This window comes from Clarias gariepinus, chromosome 22, assembly GCF_024256425.1.
Source record: "Clarias gariepinus isolate MV-2021 ecotype Netherlands chromosome 22, CGAR_prim_01v2, whole genome shotgun sequence".
Taxonomy (NCBI): domain Eukaryota; kingdom Metazoa; phylum Chordata; class Actinopteri; order Siluriformes; family Clariidae; genus Clarias; species Clarias gariepinus.
Genome location: NC_071121.1, coordinates 24512048 through 24532112, shown reverse-complemented (window position 1 = coordinate 24532112; position 20065 = coordinate 24512048). Strand labels below are relative to the sequence as shown.

The window sequence follows — 20065 nt, the reverse complement described above, 5'->3', positions numbered from 1 at the left end:
CATTTTCTTTAACCTAAACTTGACTGAACCTGAAGTCATTATGTCAGCATCGTGTACCATCGAACGTCTTTGCATCCTATTTGAATGAAGCTGAGGTTTTCACCTGTCTCTGTAAGGACTGCACCGTTACACCACGCAATTACTCTGGTATATTTGTGGATATCTACTGTACATAACAGATTTCTTGTCTCTTGTCTCCGTTTTTTAAACTCTTTGTTCAATGCAGTCCTCCTTTTAGTGTCACTAGCGGGTAAGCACAGTCCCCTTGCATCTCCAGGATCTGGGTTCGATTCCCACCTCAAGATCCCCGTGCTTGGTGGGTTTCCTCCGGTTACTCCGGTTTCCTCCCACAGTCCAAAGACATGCAGATTAGGCTAATTGCAGTTCTCAAATCGCCTGTACTGCGTAAGTCATACCACGATTGTAAAAATGGGAATAAATACAACAGGTGCGTTCCGATCGGCCTGAAGTACCCTGGGAACTATACTTCACAGGTTGTTCAGCCATGTTAAGTGTGTATTCAAACCGCAGGGAGCGAAAATGTTTGGTTCCAAGGGAACGACTGCGAACGTTGTAGGGAACGAGCGAACAACAGGTCTTCACTTCATCGGGAAAGGGAATGAAAAACTAACGATAAATCATTGCGTCTCGCTGGATCGTGAAAAAAAAATGGAGCTCGAAAAAGCATTTATATATTTATTATCATTATTATCGAGGACGACATCATATTAATACGGCAATAATTGAAATTTTTGTTTAATCAAGAAATCCGTAGTGGTATATGGGATAGTTGTGGCCCCCACGGTGCCTAGTTGCACTACAGAGGTTCATGGAGTCCTCCTTTTATCATATTTAACTGTTCGCTAATTCAAAATATGGCTAATAAAATACCGCTAATAACTAGACTAAAGCATTAGCCAGAAAGCTACAGTGCTCACTACATCGCCTTCAACTTAACGGTGTTTCTTACAGTATTAATAATGGCAAGAGCAGTGTGTGTGTGTGTGTTTATGTGTGAGAGGGAATTTATTAACGTCCACACTGACAAAATCCAACTTATATTAGAGCTAATACACTGGGCTAATAATGCAACGCCGGAGATGAGCCAGGCTAAAGAGAGGGTTATGCTTGGGGCCAAAAACAGAATGAAATCCACTCCTCTGACAGCTGAACACACAGCAGGCTATAATCACTGCCAAAACATGAGTTAAAATACACACACAGACACACACAGACACACACACAACCTAACCCTGTAGTATGTCGTGTATCAGAGAGTCGTTTCCACCACAAGCACTCGTTTTATCATCTTCTTGCACCTTGAGTGCCGAAAAAACGCCCCAGGGTCGTAATTAAAAATCATCCTGCACGGTGACGGAGAAGTGCGGAAACACACATACACACACACACACACATACACATCCACCTCGGCGCAGCACCCTGTCAAAAATCAACCCGATTCGTGATCATTTACTTCACCGCGCAACAATAATTACAACGAATCCTCGCTGGTGTTCCTGCAGCCCTCGCCGAGTAAACAACAATTAATACCATGAAATTCACCACCCCTCCATCTGATCACTCCAACCCCGGCCTACAGTGCCTACATCACCATGGCGACCCGTTACGCGATAACAACCTGTCTCATAGCATCGCACCCTTTCAGGTAGAGACGCACCTGTACAAGTCGCTGACATTCCAAATGCATTGTAGAGTCAGAGGTACGGGGTTATACAGAGTACAGCGGATAGACACACAGTAAGCAGGCGAGTCACACTGCGTTTATATCTCACTAACCACGAAAGGGAAAAAATACTCACTACAAGGGCTCACGTCATAGGCTCGAACATAATGGTGTTATAGCACCTGCGTAGACCACTACATCCCCAAGAGCACTCCATCTGAGATTCCGAGAATATAGCAACTCATCTATCTGTCTGTCTATCTGCCTGTCTGTCTGTAGATATATCTACCTGTCTGTCTGTCTTTGTGTTTCTGCATATCAGTATTTATATTTGTATATCTACAGTATATCCACGTCTGTCTGTCTACATATCTAACGTACTAACCAGTTAATAGAGCTATTAGTTAATCTGCGCCTGCCAGTCTATCTGTCTTTCTGTCTGTCTCTCTGTCCAACTGTCTGTTTGTAATTCTGTTTCATAATCGATCTATTTATCGATCTATCTATCAATCTGTGTAAATATCTGTCTATTTGTCTATGTATTGTCCATCCATCAGAGACTATCTCAGTCTATCAAGCTATCTGTCTGTCCACAGGTCCACCAGTCCATCTGCCAGTGCCTGGTCAAGTCTGTCTGTCTGTCTGTCTGTCTATCTATCTATCTATCTTACAAACTAGTTAATATAACTATTAAGTAATCTACATCTGTCAGTGTCTGCCATATTATCTGTATTTCTGTCTCTCTCTGTCCAACTGTCTGTCTGCATATCTGTTTGTTTATCTATCTATCTATTTATCTATTTATCTGCATGCCTGTCTATCTGTCTGTACATCTATATACCTGTTTGTCTGTCTTGTGTTTCTGCATATTAGAATTTATATTTGTATATCTGTATCAACCTGTCTGTCTGTCTGTCTATCTATCTTTCTATCTTTCTGCCTTTTAATGATTTAACTAACTAACCAAATCATTTATTTATTCATTAATCCATGTCTGTCAGTTCTTCTATCTATCTATCTATCTATCTATCTATCTATCTATCTATCTATCTATCTATCTATGTGTCTGTCTGTCTATCTATCTATCTATCTATCTGTCTGTCTGTCTATCTATCTATCTATCTATCTATCTATCTATCTGTGTAATTGTGTATCTATTTGTCTATGTATTGTCCATCCATTAATGTCCGTCTCAGTCCATCAAGCTATCTGTCTGTCCACAGGTTCACCAGTCCATCTGCCAGTGCCTGGTCAAGTCTGTCTGTCTGTCTGTCTGTCTGTCTATCTATCTATCTATCTATCTATCTATCTATCTGTCTGTCTGTCTGTCTATCTCTTTATCTATCTATCTCTCTGTCTGTCTATCTATCTATCTATCTATCTATCTATCTATCTATCTATCTATCTATCTATCTATCTATCTGTCTGACTAAATGATTAAAATGTAAACCTCAGACACCCTGTATGTGATTGTTTTCGAATGTGTATAAGCGAACAGTGAACTGTACCTTGGTGGTGTGCTTCCCCATCAGGTCTACCCAGCTTCCCCTCTCACTCTCACTCATTACATACAGTATCAGAGTCGAGTAAATGAACAGACAGACGGGTAAAAATAGCCACGTCCCCAGACACCCGTGTCCTCATGTAAAATGTAAAGAAAACGGATGTGGTGTACTGTAAGTGAAGCGGGGGAGGGGGGCCGGGGGTAAAGGGAAGAGGGCGTAGGGTTTAAGTGCACTACAGCGCTAACACGGAGGAGGAACGCTGTCTCTGTGCAGCCCCACCATGGCTTTGTTTAAGCTGGTTTATTATAAGATGAAGGGGATGCCGGGAACTGTTGACAGATACAAATGAGCGGTGAGAGGAATTAATCATTTTACATCGAAACCACTTACAGAAATGTCATTTCAGCTTTGAAAGAGTTGCCTTTTATAAAGAAAAAACCAAAATGACAATAAAGGGCAACTGAAATATATACAACAATTCAACGAGATGATTCATAATAATGATGATAATTCACTACAGCAAGTATCGATAGTACATACAGATACCAGCTTTTCTTATGAATAATCCAAGAGCATTTTTTACCTTATTTAATTTCAGTTCATTCAAATATTTCTTTTATGTGAAAAACTTCATCATGAGAACAAAGACTTTTCATTAGTTCATTCAACCCTCTTAAATATTACATACAGGGCAGAGGGAAAGTTCTCAGACTCTTTTTATTATTTCTTATTATTTCCATCATTCCACAGTGACAAAGTGGGAAAAAACAGACCCATGACTCAGTACTCGGTTAAAGCACCTTCGGCAGGCCTTTTTTTTTTTTTACAGAGTTGTTCTGCAGCCGCTCTTGTGTTCGCTGAAATGTAAACCGTCGCCCTAGCCTGAGATCCCGAACACTCTGGAGAAGGTTCCCCTTAGGATGGCTCTTTATTTTTCCTGCATCGATTTTTCTCTCTGAACTGACAGATCTCCGAGTCCCAGTTTCAGAAAAACATCTTCACAGCATGATGCTGCCACCACCATGTTTGACTGTAGTGATGATTTTAAAGAGATGATTTGCAGGGCCTGAATTCTCCGCACATTGTGTCACCAGACCAGAGAGTCTTTCAGGAGACCTTCTGCCAAACTTGTTTCCGGCTGTCATGTGCCTTTTAGTAAGGATTGGCTTCTGTCTGGTTACTATACCATATAGGTCTGATTGGTGGAGTGCTGCAGTGATGGTTGTCCTTCTGTAAAACTCTCGCATCTCCAGAATCTTATTAATAATCACCCTTAGCTTCTTCGCTACCTCCCTGACCAACACCCTTCATCCCTGATTATTCAGTTTGGCTGGGTGGCCAGATCCGGGAAATCTCTTCCTTTTGAGAATGGTGGAGATTACCGCGCTCTTGGTTGCTTTTAACGCTCCTCCAGATCTGTGTTTTGATACAATCCTGTCTCACAGGTCTAAAGATAATTCTCCCGACCTCAAGGCTTTGTTTTCACTCTGACATACACCACATACTCACTCACTCCTCGTTTTTTACTGCCTTATCCTGTATACAGGGGGGTCTGGAGCCTGACCCCGGGATACTTAGAGCACAAGACTTGGTGGACAGGGTGCCAATCCATTGCAGGGCATGCAGGTATACACGGTCATTCATACACTATATGCAATTTGGGAACAACAATTGGCCTAATCTTAGGCCTGTGGGAGGAAACCAGAGTACCTGGAAGAAACCCACCAAGCACAGGGAGAACATGCAAACTCCATGCACACAGAGACGGGAGCCGACCCCAGACCCTGGAGGCGCAGGGCGACAGTGCTAACGCCATCGTGCTGCCTACACCATATATAGGTGGTGCCTTTCCTAATTCCATCTAGAGAATTTAATTAGGCATGTGCACTTCATTCATGCTGTAGAAGCATCTCAAGGACGATTGAGTGGCGTACTGTATAAGAGCTCATAAGAAAGCATTTTAAAACTTTCCATCTAACTGCAAATTTCTGCAATAGATTTCTCATGAATTCAAGTTTCATCCTGTAAGGGTGTGCTTTTGTCTGGTTTCACTCCTGTCTGGTTTTCCGTGTGCACCCTATTGTTTTAATCCCCTGTAGCAAAGTCCTGTTCTCTGTAAGGCGTGCATTCCTGAGCTTTATTTCCTTTTTCTCTTCTATCCAACTTGTGCCTGTTTTTTTTATATTTGATGATGCACTGTCCTTTTTTCTTTTTCTTTTTTTTTTTTTACAGTAAGTTCCCTTCCTGGGTTTGGACCCCCGAGACTACTAAGTGTGGTTTTTGGATTAAGCAGTAGTCTAATTTAATGTCATCTTTCACCAAAACATTACAGACATGACTTCATATCTAAAACCATATTATTATATTATTATAAAACCACTTTATAATAAGTGCAGAAAAAAAAGTATTTTCAATATATAGTATGTTTAAATAACCTTGTAAAAGTTGCAAAAGTGGCAAAAACTGTTTTGTAAGAAATGTCACCAAAAGCTTTTTTTAATATGATCACCTACAAAAAACTTCCATTTGTGAAATTATAATAAAAATAATAAAAGTAAAAATAATAAAACATATAATAATAATGATGTTTGTCTTCCATCCAAAATAATATAGATAAATATATTTAATAATATTTTAGCTTATTCTCCTTTTTAAGTAAGCTTTTTGCTTTAAGTAAAATATGTTATAATATTCACTTTTGAAAACCATCAGCTGTTAATAAAACTCCCACTTTCCGGATGTCCGAGTGACGTTTAAAACTCAGAGACGTCTCACCTTCCCCAACGATCCCAAGCACCTCAAACTTGTTCATCACATCACCGGTGGCAGGGTTCCTCATCAAGACTAATGATGGTTGTCCGAGAGAAGCGGAGCTCGAGGGGATGAGAGGTTGTCTTCTGGATCACAGGTGGGCATGGGGTGGCCTGGCGTCAGGTGGTCCAGTCAGAACGGGCCACTGAACATTCTGCATGCTCGCCTTATGTACACACTCACATCTTAGGGGGAAAAAGATGAATGGTTATGGTGTTGATAAAGAAACAAACACTGTTTTTTTTTTTTTTTTAAGTAATGTTTCATTATTAAACATTATGATCTAAAAAGAAAATGAAATGCAATGACAGCTGGATGGAATTTACTCTCAAGGTTGAAAAAAATATTAAATTAATATTAGTTTAAACAAGACACAGAGTTGGCACAGATTTCCCTTCTGAGGCTTTTGGGGTGGTGCTAAAACAGTAGGTTTGATAGTAATCTATAAAAAATGGGATGTTTGATTGTGCAGAATAACAGAACGCAGTGTTATAAGAGTAAATACTCCCATTATTTCTCTATATAATCCCCTGCTACACCAATGCACTTATCCCAGTGTTTCACTAGGGCTTGAATACTATCAAGGTAGAACGTTTTCTCAGTACGCTGAAGGCATGAGTCGGAGCCAGCTACATGTCTGAGGGTTAGTCCACACGAAGCTGGTGCGTTCCCTATCCGATCATTTTTTTTCGGAAACACGGCATCGTCTCAAGAAATATCTGCGTACACACGAAACCACTGAAAACGGTGTAGTATATATGCCAGACCAGTATGGGGCGCTGTAATTCTGCCATAGAGATACACTCATAACAGTTGCTCATAACAGTTGCATAGTAGCAATAGACTTTGCTGTAATAAAGCTAGTAGACTTTGTAGCAACAAGAATACAATCATGTAGTCCGCCATTATTGTTGTTGCTGTTACGTGTGACGCAGCCGACACGTGATGTGATGACATCATCATTTCACAAAATATACGGATTGGCTGTACACACGAAAACGCAAGGGTGTCGTTTTCAGATTTATCCACTTTGGGACCCGGTTTAAAAAAATAGCGGTTTCAGTCTCCTAAAACGCCGGATCCATGTGGACGAAACGGCAATACGATAAAAAATGTATACGTATACAGCGAAACGCGTCTCCGTGTGGACACGCCCTGAAACACTGGCCTTCCAGGAACTCCTTTAAACATGTTGATTTGGCTTGGAGCGAGGTAAGGACTGTAGGGGGGAATGTGGCAATAACTCCCAGACGAGTTCCTGTAATGTGCACCTGGTGTCGGTGTGTGTGTACTGTTGACGCAGACAGACGCGTCGTTTCCGCAAGTTGGTGACAAGTTACCCGTCGATTTACGATTTACCCGATCGTCATTCATAGATCTTTAACCTTCTTTGAAACGTTTGCACCGGTTAAATGACTGAGAGTCTCATCACCGTACTGTGTTTGAAGTCTTCTGTAAATGTCAATCTGTATCCTAATGTGTTAAAATGACCGCTCTCTGCTGTGCATCACTTTCATATCAACTGCTATTTAAAACCAGCCAAATGAATGTGGGTGGAATGCTGGGTGCTTATTAAACCGAACTGTTAACAGTATGTCGCAGACCTCAGTCATGATCTCTTGATGATTATGGTATTTCATTGGAATCGAAAGAAAAGAAATCTCTTTTAATCTTGTTTTTTCCTTCCACCTCAGTTTTTTTCTGCATCAGTCCATCCAACCATCCATCTAGGAACCTCTGTAATCCAACCAATGGTGACCATTTATTTATCCTCATTTTTACAACCGTGGCGGGATCTCCGGTCAATATTTACACGCTACGGGCAATTTGGGAACGCCAATTAGCATAAATTGTCTATGGACTGTGGGAAGAAACTGGAGTACACGGATGCAAACTCCATGCACACAGACCCCAAGACGGGAATCGAACCAGGACCAGGAGGTGTAAGGTGACGGAGCTAAACCATTACAACACCATCAGTCCTGTATCAGTCCACATTAATCTAACCAAAGATTTGGAATGGAACATTTTTCAGAAAATGTAACCACATTAAAGTGTTGTTGTTGTTTTTATATGAAAGGAGTCTCCAGTGTCAGTGCTCAGTCAGAGGCAACGCTGTGGTGACTAGCAAACTGCTGTGGTATAAGAGAAATAAAACACTTGTTAAGAACAAAAATTAGCTCATCCTTGATCAGTTTCCCCCAAAATGGGAGAAATAGAGGTGGAATTTCTGGGCTAGCTTCTGTTTCCACTTGTTTTCCAGAAACTGCTTCAAAGAGAGGAATTCCTCTTCAAACCATCAAACGACAAAACTGTGCATTCTTCTTTTTATTTCTCATCCAAAAACTTAAAAGTCATTTCCAGCACTGCTGCATTTTTGTCTCTCTCAATCCAAAAGCAGATTAAAACACACACACACACACCCCTCCTCTTCTTTTTGCTTCCTGACGGTGGTAAACATGCCTCTTCATGAATTGCGAGTGTATGCCAGGGCTTTAAGGTCACTGCTGAATGAAAACCATTGCGCAACTCTGACTCAGAGAAACCGTCAGGTGATTCCGTTCCAGTCTGCTCAATCTCTGCAGAGGCATCCGGAGGCTCGTCTGCGTCTACGAGGAGTGAATGTGAGGCACGAGTTGGCGCTTAAGGACACCAGAAATTGGAAAAAATATATATCTTAAAAATGCGTTCATCCTGCACACCTGAGTGTATAAATCTCTTAATTTACCATAAAACAAATATCCCGCAAACAGTGGAACCGCAGACAGCGATAGTTTTTCAGACGAGACGTCTTCTCAGCAGCAGAGAGCTAGGGAAATGTAGAACAAAGATGCGACGAAGCAATAACAAGCTATTAAAAATGATCTTTAGAAACGTCTGACCCTTTGAGTCGCGATCATGTCCAGATGACCGTCAAGGAAAGACACAAAGCAGCGTTCCTGTCTGTAGCTGCCGTCCCTCTACATCAGTGAAGGCAAGCGACAATTGTTAAAGGATTTTTCCAGTAACATTTAGGGGACGACTGGTTGCTTGGTGCCATGCTCTTGTATGTTTGTTCTCCCCTTTCTCGACCCCACACCAATTTCACATGGTTAATAAAATTGTTCTGTATCATTCCGAGTACACTTGCGCAACCACGCTTTCTCCAATACAGCAGGTGGTGGTACGCTCCTAGCTGGTTTTTAAAGGCACACGAAGCGAAGAAGGGTACGAGGAAGGTGACCTTCGTCCAAGACGAGTGATATTTGGGAGAAAATGTCATAAGCGACCCTCTCACCTGTCCACCTACTTTATTGTTTGTGCATATGCAAATACTAGAAGAGATGTACGGAGCTGATAAATAGTGGCCCACTTCCAGGTTTAGGTAAAGTTGGCTTTCTTATTTGGTTTGAATCGTGCCCGAGTTTGCTGTAATGTGGATCTGCGCTCACAGTGCAGACGTTGTGCAACACAACTATCTTATAGCTTCTATGAGGGCCGCCCAAAAAACTATTATGTTTAATATTTCGCATGAAAAGATTGTAAACGTAATCACTACGCCAGTACTGCCACCGCACTGACTCTGCATAGGTTAGACGGTATAAGTCGCGCGTACGTCCGAAAGTCGCTTAAAAACTTAAAGCATTTTCTGTGTTTTGATAAGTCATGTGACGCAAGTTTTCATTATGTTCTGTAGGTTTATTTTGCATTTTGTGCAACATTTAGTGAAGACATAGCACCAGGGGTCCCAGGGATGTTGGAAAGGACGGTAGCAAGAAGAAAAGGGAGACACTTTCAGTTTGGTTTTTAAAACAGCCGGTTCTAAGAGGAACCATAAATGAAGGTTAAGTGAGATTTAATATCTATTTATTTCATATTTTACTTCCTTTACATGTATTTTCTAAATGTTTTGATTGTTTTTATATGCAAAAATATAAATAGCTTCAGAAATTGGTAATACTGGTAACATTTTTGGGTGGCTGAAACAGATTATCTGCATTTAAATTATTTCCTATGGGAAAATGCGTGTTTCACAATACAAAATTTTGCCTTAAGAACTCGCCTGCCGAACGGATTAAACTCGTATGCCGAGGTACCACTGAAATCCAAATTCTAATTTTATTGGTCACATACACAAGTATGATATGCAGTGAAATGCTTATACGACACCTTGTGACCTAAAATAAAAAGATTTTACTATGATTAAATAAATTGCAATAGAAAGTACAAGTAAACTAAAAATGTTTTAATGAAAAATAAAATAAAAATGTTAAATTTTAAAGTTTTAGCTGGGAATTAAAAATTTTTACAAAATGTTAGAGAATTAAATTGAATTAAAATAGAATGTTATAAATTATACAGGATGTCATATTAGCAAACAAAAAAATTTAATTCTGTGTAGACTTTGCTGTGGGGTTGCAAAGATTGAACCTAAAGTCCCATAATGCAATGTTGCCGGTCGTGCTGTGTCAGTGATGCGACTCGGCTCGGCTAGTCAGTGATGTATGGGATGATGAGAGCTAAATCACTTCAAAACTGAAGCCATAAAAGACGTTAATTAATAATAATATAAAAATTATCAGCATTTAGACAATTTGTAATAATTATATAATTCGACATTCTTTTTTTTTTGCTTTAACTTTTCATTCTGGCTGTCATAATTATGCGCGAGAGCAAGGTAAAGCGAGTTACTAAAAGGCATTCAGATTAGTGTAAAAAATTATTATGTTGTCAAACCCACAAGCAGCAACCGAATCTCAACTGTCTTTGATGTCACCCACACACCCACACACACACACACACACACACACACACACACACACACACACAGATGTACATAAAACAGAACTAATCGACTCAAATGAGCTTAATTGCTCTGAAAATGTCAAGTCGTATTGTAATAAAATGTTTACGTGCGAGTCTATGTGTCTCTTTATATCTCCTGCCACTTTAAGGACCGAATTCAGCATCGACCCCTCGCCAGGCGATGTGGGCTGCTGTCGCTGAGGCGGCGGAAGAACACGATGCTGCTCGTTCGCACCGTCCAGAGGCACAGCATCGCTCGCCGCGAGAGAGCCGGTGGTGAATCAGCTCTGACAGAAGGCATGCCAATGTTTTTTTTTGTTTTTTTTTACGGCACGGTTCTTTATCAGAACCAACGATCCCAAGTTTTGCCTCTGATAAGAATAATCCAATAATATTCTTTCCTATTTTATCAAATGGATGCATTTGCTAGGTCTCTGTATATGTGTGTGTGTTTTAGTGCAAAACAAAGAATGCTTAAAAGCTTATTTATTCAAATGATCTACAGAATAAGCTGATTTTTATTTTTTTAAGTGGCTCATATAATCAAATATTCCATTTTCCATTATGCATCTAAAAAGCTACCCATTTATAAAAATTAAGAAAAACATAAAAAAGGAAACCAGTAGTAAAAGTGAAATCCAATGAGTTCATGGTTTTTCTTTTCCCCCTAGTGGGAGCCATGCAATCAACCCAGCAATATTTTCACTACGTATGCTATAAAGGCTGTATTTTAAATATGGAGAATGGCGTATAATTCTAAATGTGTCGCTATCATTCTGACATTGTGCTCATCACATCTGATCCCAAGTTCCATTACTACCGGTGCACATTTCAATGCTAACAAACAGACTCGAACTATAAAACTAACAGCAATGTGGATGCTTTTCACAAGCGACTGTATCAAGAGGAGGAAACACAGCATCTTCCTACAATCCAAGCAGCCTACACAGGATAAAACATAAAACTCAGCACATGGAGTTCACTGTTAGCAGTTTTAATGTAGCAAATGCCGGGTAGGTGAGAAAAAGAAACGTCTCCAGGCAACACCAGGTGAGTGAAAAATTACAGCTCAAACTCAAGATGTTGTTCTTAAAAAGCAGTGAAGACTGTACAGCTGTACAAAAACAATAAGTGAAACAAAATCCACCCTTTACTTCAAGGCAACTAATCTAGTTTGTTAATGCTAGCTACGTTTAAATAGTGCATAAACATTAAAGATGGGGGAAAAAATCGATTTAGTGATATACAGTGATTCTTTCGTGTCGCCACACTGACTCCAGGAAGGAATTTCAAAAATTCATTCTTAATTTATACGTTCACGTTTGTGGTGGTGAAATGTTGCAGTTCCTGTATAATCCTACAGGTGGTGCACTCTAAACTATTCCCACACTGGCAGGCAGCACAGCATACTGGGTGTTTAGAATTGTAACAAAACAAGCGGAAAAAAATAAACATCGATTCTGCATATTTATAAAATCGTGATACTTATAGAATTGTAATATAAATCGAGGTATCATGATGATATTGTATCAGGAGGTCCCTGAGGATGTCCACTGAAACATACAGTCTAATTATGTTCATCACTGGTGAATAAGTTGATTACTTAAGCTGAAAATAGTACGATAAGCTATTTTTTTTCCTTCCGTACTGTAGAGCAGATTCAGCAGTGGGTTTGGTCATTTTTTCTATAGCAAATCCAGCGGTACCAGAGCATACGGATTTAATCCGTTCTGGAGGCAATAGGAAATAATGTAAATGGAGATAAACCTTTCCATCCACCTAAAAATATTTCCAATAAAAACAAAACATTTAGACATGTAAATGAAGTCAAATCTGAAACATTAAACCTCACATAACCCTAATTAATGATTCCTCTTGGCACCGGCTACTTAAAAAATTAAACAGAAAACGGCTCCCTTTGCTTCTTGCTACCATTCTTGTGGCCCATGGTGCTATGTCTTTTACAAAAAAACAAAAACCCAGAAAAAAAACAAACATGTAAACTCACTTCGCTTTGCTTTCCACTGACGCCTTTGGGACCGGCAACAGCAAAATGATTTTGTATGGCCGTAGGGTCAAAGACTTTCCTGGGGGCCCAACACTGATAACTCGGGGTTGACTAATTAGCAGCCCACAGCCACAACCGTCCTAACCAACACTGATAATAACAATAATAATAATATAAGTAGACTCTTTCCCTTAATCGGATGCATTTCTATGCTGAACATAAGCGGATAATCTGTTAAAAAATGATGCTGGGGCAACAATGGACATTCTACAAGTCTCTGGAAAGGTGGTCCTGGACACTCCTTCCATAAGAATTCGGTAAAGTCGCTAAGAAAACCCTTAGGTTGATGTCTCATGACTGTAAAGTCCACAGGATACCAGCAACTATGGCAAACCAAATCCCTTGTGCCCTATGAGTGAGGTCACCATGAAAGACACCAACAACCCCCATCAGAATTGGTGGTAAAGATGATTTCCCATCAGATTTCCAGTGTTTGAGTCCCAGCTACAGAAGTTCCTCCCAATCACAGGATGATATTGGGCTCAGTGGAACTCCAGACAGCTGTATATGCACAATGCGTAGGGAAAGCCTGAAGGAAAATGAAAGCCGGTTCACAACATACGCAGAGAATCACCAGTCTCCTCTGGGAATTGCATGAGGTTTCTGATGTAACGTGCATTGAATCTCACCTGCAAAACTGCTGGCTACCAGAAGCAAGCCAAGGGATTACTTCATCCTAATCTATTTAACTATAAGAATTTTCACAAATGGCGCAACTGAAGTTTTCCAGTGATATTTTAGGTAGGTATTTACAGCATTCGCACAACCCTTTTATAAAGTGGTGGGATCATTACATGAGCAACTGCTGTCTTTGAAACAAGAAAACTGCAATGTGCATTGATCGATTCAGAATCAATGGGAAGTTAATCAACCAGGATGTAGTCAAGTGAACAAACATCTGCTTAGAACATCAACTATTCAAGTCTGCTACTCACATTAGTTGGGTGCTTCTGCTAATCACTTGTTGTTCTTTCTTGGGATTCATTATTATCCAATAATCCACCGTGAGGCTATACTGTACCTTTGCTAGTCATCCAGCCACCGTAAAAGGATGCAGCACTCAGTTTCTCGTGGATATCCCACATAAAACTCAGCAAAAAAGGAATTCCTGGAAAGTTCAACTTTGCAAAACAAAGTTTTGCAAAGAACTGGATAAGAAAATGCCTTAATATGCTTCCTGTGTATCAAGATTTGTCTAGGGTGAAGCAAACTGGTGCAACTGCTCCCTTACAGTCTTTAGGAGTATGTGGTTAATTTTTCACCCAGTGCTTCATGCATGGACAAGTACAGTAAGCGCTACCTGATTTTCAAGCCATGCAGCAACACTTACTGTACAGTAAAGAACAGCACTTGATCTCCCTGGTAGTCGTATGCTTTTTAGGTTGTTGTCCTTTTTTTCCATCCCACACTAACTGAAGTTGCCTAAATTTCAGTAAATTAAATAAATTAGCATTACACATGACCCTTAGGACCTACCACTTTAAATAAGGTAAAAGGACAGACATTTGCAGTACTTCAACACTAATTTGCATTCAAAAATAGTACTGTTACTAACATCTCTGAGCACTACGCACATCCATTTTCCCCAATGGTTGTTAACAAAATCCTTAGACATATGCTAAATTGGTGGATGGAACATTACATAGAGAACATATTAAACTAATAAACGTCAAAAGAAATACTTGTCTCCTGTGTGTATGTGTGTGTGCTACATGCTCCAGTACCTTATGTAAGACCGTCTGTATGCCAAGCTAAAAGTGTGAGTGCTACAAACCCACCATCTACTGTGTTTCCTTTGATGTATTCTCTGCTCTCAAGCTGTGTATATTGATAAGGGGAAATTAAAAGCGGCAATTAACTGGCCACGACTCCCTACTTTCAATGAGTTCCAATGTCCCGGGGTTTGCTAACGATTGATACCACTTGATAAGAGGGTTCATTTCAGAGCCGTAATGCTATCGTTACTGTCTAAAGAAGAACCACTATCTCATGCTACCATGATCTGTCCTTGCCATTCTTTCTCAGTGCCATAAAAGATCTTAGGAATAACAGCCTTTTACAAAACACAATAAAATAAAAGAGCAGCCCTGGACGAGTGGCTCACAATCAGACAGTTAGAATATGGAAGAGGTTCCAAAAGCATTAATTCTTAACAGAAATGATGGCCATTATTTATTCTTCATGCTTTTTAAATTCAGACCTTACCTACAGAACAGGCTCAAAAGATGCCAACGTAGATGCCCTGTGCTGCCAGTAATCAGCATTACCCAACTACCCAGCTTTCTATCCAGTACAGAACCCGGGCCTACTTTACCTGATGTGACTCTCTCTTGGCCAACATCTGTATTACTGACAGAGTAACCGGCACTCACTCATTCTCTATACCGCTTAAACTGTACAGGGTCACTGGAGGTCTGGGGCCATTCCTCAGGGGACTCAGGATACTAGGCAGGGTACACACCCTGGACTGGGTGACAATCTATCACAACAGCTCATTCACACAATTAGAAAACGCCAATTAGTTTAACCTGCATGTCTTTGGACTGTTGGGAACCATCAATCCAAACCATGCTGACCACACTCAATCCGACTACCAGCAGGTTTCTGGAGGGTAAGAGGAAACCCGGAGGAACCCAGAGGAAGTTAAGTTGGATGAAGAGGATATGAACGACTCCACAGAAACAGTTACTTTAGCAAAGGATCCCAATTCATTTCCAAGTATATTCTATTACTCTAGTCAATTCTCTCCGTCTCCATCTCTGCACTGCATTTGTGCATTCGGAATACCCTTGTACCTCTTTGGTTTCAACGTAGTATAACCTACAGTACACTGTGATCTAATGACTGTAAATCACTTTTTAGATGCTTAACCTTTTGTGTATTTAATAAACTCCACTCCGACTCTGTTTAGTGTTCACAACTGAGACAGACATTAATGCAGTATGACCTGTAATATTTGATCCTAAATCTATTCATCTATTCGCAGTGATATTCTATTTAAAAAATCATATATATTACTAATAAATTCGATTAAATAACAGAGGCAAATCCAGGCAAAATAGATAAAGAATAAGAAACCAAGATGAGCAACGTCCATTTGTTTCGTAAAGGATACTTGAGTAAAACTTGAAGACACTGGCTAAAAGAGGATAATTTGTCGAGCTTGGCAATAAACAGCCCTAATTTAATAACAACTAGGCTGTAGACTGAATGTATTACCCATTAAAATAAAAGGACTAGGTCCTTCCCCTTTGATGAGGTATAGACTACTTTAGGTTTCTAAATTTATTTCAAGTTGAAGTGCTTTCATTAATATAACAAAAGAAGAGCTACATCCATCAATCTGGATTCAGCGAGGTTGGTTAAGTAGCAATACTGCAAAGGGAACAAGGCTTTTATTGAAATAAACCTTTTGAGTAGCCTGGATGCAGAAGATACTCAGGTCCTGAGGTTTTACATGTATCTCTTGAGCACAAGCACTAACAAAAAGGGCAGCATCATGAAGGCCGTATTTAGCAGGATACTGCATAATCAGATCAGCTTTTTAATTTCTCAAATCTGAAATTGTTTTTTAGAAATTGTTTTGGGCCATATTGTTTTAAGCTTTTGGGCATTCTGTGACGCACAGCTCTCTTAAGCTCTCATCACAGTATTTAAATTGGGTTGAGGTCTGGACTTTGGCTAGGTCATCCCATGGCACTGGCATTAAGGCCAAACAACTTCACTTTGGTCTCATCTGTTCATGGGACATATTGGTTCGTCCATGTTCTTTTTAGACAGAAGAGGCTTTGTTCCGACAACCCTTTCAAACAAACTGTACTTTTTTAGTCTTCTTCTAATTGTGCTGTCATTAACTTTGACATTTAACATGCTCAGTGAGGCCTGTAAGATCTGAGATGTAGCTCTGTATTACTCTAAGCATTGCACGAGCATCTGACCTTTGAGTCAGAGGTGTGGGACGTCCACTACCAAGAAGATTGGCAACTGTCTTGAACTGTTTCCATCGGTAAATAATTCTGTACATTCTCACTGTATAACGGTGAACTGGAAATTGTATGGAAATGGTTTTACATTCTTCTCCAGATTGATGAGCAGCAACAATTGTTTTTCTAAGACCACTGCTTATGTCTTAACACACACCTGAAACAAGGTCTAATGATTAGCATCATCTGGCTGCAACTTATTTTAACTTATTCTATGGGCGCAGTACATAGTATATATGTATACACACATTGCTGTGGATGGGGAAAAAAAAGGACCAGGGTGCACTATGGGAAAAAGGAATAGCAGTCAGAAGCAGGTTGATGCTCTGTGCAATGTTCTGCTGGGAAACCTTGGGTCCTATCATTCATGTGGATGTCACTCTTACCCGTATCACCTAGTCAAACGTTACCGAGGACCATGTACACCACTTTATGGCAACAATATTCCCTAATGGCAAGTGGACTCAGCAGAATAATGCATCCTGACACAGTGCAAAAATGACAGAAGAGTGATTTAAGGAGCACAACAATGAGTTTGTTGAGTTTGACTTGGCCTATACGATTCTCCAAATATCTCAATCTAATTGTGCTAAAAAAAACAGTCAGATCCATAGAGGCTCCCCCTCAAAATTTACAGGAAGATCTAATGCTGATGGCTTGGTGCCACAGTCCTTTAGTGGTCTAGTAGAGTCTATGCCTTGAAAGTTCAGGCAGCAAAAGATGGGCCTACTCAATATTAGGTGGGTGTTCATAATGTTATGGCTGATCTGATGTGTTTTTTTTTAAATACCTAGTCAGTGCATACTGCAAGAAATCTACATGTCAAGAAACGAAAAAAAAATCACATTCTGATTTTTTGCATGTATATCAAAGATACACTGATAATAGCGTTTCAAATAACAGCTTTGAAAATGTGAATACATGTTTGCTTCTTAACGATAACCCTTTACAAAAGCAAAGGCCAAGTAGGAAGAGGAAAAAAAACCCTTACTAACTTAAGTTTAATCGATGAATCATCCTTCTGCCTTATATAACAGCAGCACAAATAGGTTCAAAATGATTCTTGGCGCCGGTCCTCATTGTGCAAAACACCACACAAGCAGTGCTGATCGGCGAAGAAGAAGAGCAGAAGTGTACGTGCACCTTTTTTTTCCCACTTTTGATGCTGACTGATTTCGGGATTTCTTTTTCAACACCGTAACACACTACCGGGTTCCTACTGCATTTCTGCTTATTAAAGGTAAACTCCTCCGTTGGAGGCTCACAATCTCCGTTCCAGTTCATCCCAAAGGTGCTCAATAGGGTTGAGGTCAGGACTCTGTCAATTTCTTCCAAACCATGTCTTTATAGTCATATATATTGGAATAGAGAAGGGTCTACCACCAAACTGTTGCCACAAAGTTGGAAGCATAGCATTGTCCAAGATGTCTTGGTATGCTGAAGCATTAAGATTGCCCTTCACTGGGGATAAGGGCCTGATTGAAAAAACTGAATTCAATAATTAACAGGTTTGGCCACACATCTAGCTTGATTCGACTCCAGAGATCAAGAGCAGCATAGGAACATGTGAGACAATACAAGCCTCATCACATCTCATTTCATCATCTATACGGCTTAATCCTGTGGGTCACGGGTGGCCTAAAGCCCATCCTAGGATACTTAGGGCATGAGGAGGGGAACATCAGGACCAGGTGCCAATCAATCGCAGGGCACACATACATATACAAACCGACACACTATGGGGGGGCCGTTAATTAGCCTAATCTGCATGTCTTTGGACTGTGGGAGGAAACCGGAGCACCCGGAGGAAACCCACCAAGCACAGGGAGAACATGCAAACTCCACGCACACAGACCTGAGGCGAGAATCGAATCCATATATATATATATATAATTATAACACAATACTTGCCTAAGGAGTATTAATTAAATTATTTATTTACTTGTCACAGTGAAATATTTTTTCTCATATACCAGTTAGGAAGCTGGGGTTAGAGCGGAGGGTCAGCCAGGATACAGCGCCCCAGGAGCAGATAAGGCATAACAATGGCAACGCTAGGGTTTAAACCCCCAACCTTCCATTCAGTAACCCAGTAACCCACAGCCTGAACCATTTAAACCACCACTGGCGTTCATGTCTCCTTGAGATGTTTCTCTCACCCAGAAGAAAAGCTGTGTCAAAGTTTTTTTTTTTTCTTTTTTTCGTTAATTCTAAGATGTCTCCAAAGGCGGCTTTTCAGGTTTGACGCGTACGACTTTTTCGGTTTGCTTCTTAATGATTGGACTGTGAGTCACCGCAGCAGTCATCTCACAGCCTAATTACACCTTGTGGGCTTTGGCTGGGATTCATGTGCTGAAGCAAGGTCCGTTACTGTATCTTTACCCTCCTTCTCCTCCACGGTCGAGTGAAATACAGTGCATGATGTCATCGTGACCTCCAGGCATCCCACGCGGGGCTCGGTTCGATTTGAGCTTCATCACTTTCCCCACATTATTATTATTTTTTTATTTTTTATTTTTTTGTGTGTTGAACAGGCCAGGCAGGCTGTGAATCAGATGCAGTTGAGTCAGAGAGTCGGTTCAGTGTTGCAACTCTGTTTTGGTTTGCGACGCAATAGGCTGGAAGTGCGTAGGTGTGAGACTGTGCTGAGCAGCAGTATTACACTGCAACGACCAGGCACATGCAGAAACAACCTGACTCTTCATACAGGTGTGATCTCACACACCTACACAGCACAGAATGTCAAAATGAATGATTTATGATATCAATTAGGATTATTGTTATTATAAGTATTATGTATGGCTACGCAAAGTGCTGTTAAGTGCGTCAGTAACACCAGCCTACTCAATCGGTGAGGATGGGAAGGGGAGGAAAAACACACATTCATAATGTAATCAATAATAATAATAATAATCATAATCATAATCATAATAATAATCATAATAATGATGCACCATTCTGCACGCGATCATCATTCTGCAGGATATTTCAGCCCCAGAGGATAAAGCATATAAATAAAACCATGCTGGAGAGAGAAATAGAGAGAGAGAGAGAGAGAGAGAAAGAAGGGGAACGCATACTCACTCATCGTGCTGTAGGATTCAGAGTGCTGATCTGATCTGATCTCTCAGTCCTGCGGCTCGCAGTACAGCATCGCGTCTCCACATCTCCTCCGCTCTCACCGTCTCACCGCCGCCGCTACTGCACACTTCAGGAGCCTCACGCGCAG

General features: G+C 40.5%; 1 protein-coding gene across 2 annotated transcripts in view; it reads right to left on the bottom strand.

Moving 5' to 3' along the window:
* Positions 1-20065, bottom strand: part of LOC128510392 (cyclin-dependent kinase-like 5) — an 83516-nt gene extending 63451 nt beyond the window's left edge. For both annotated transcript variants that reach the window (XM_053482645.1, XM_053482647.1), the window contains exons 1-2: positions 19921-20065; positions 5965-6185 (exon numbers count right to left, since the gene is read on the bottom strand). In XM_053482645.1, coding sequence (XP_053338620.1) covers positions 5965-6028 — 64 coding nt within the window. In that variant the 5' untranslated portion in view covers positions 6029-6185; positions 19921-20065. The remainder of the gene's footprint in view (positions 1-5964; positions 6186-19920) is intronic.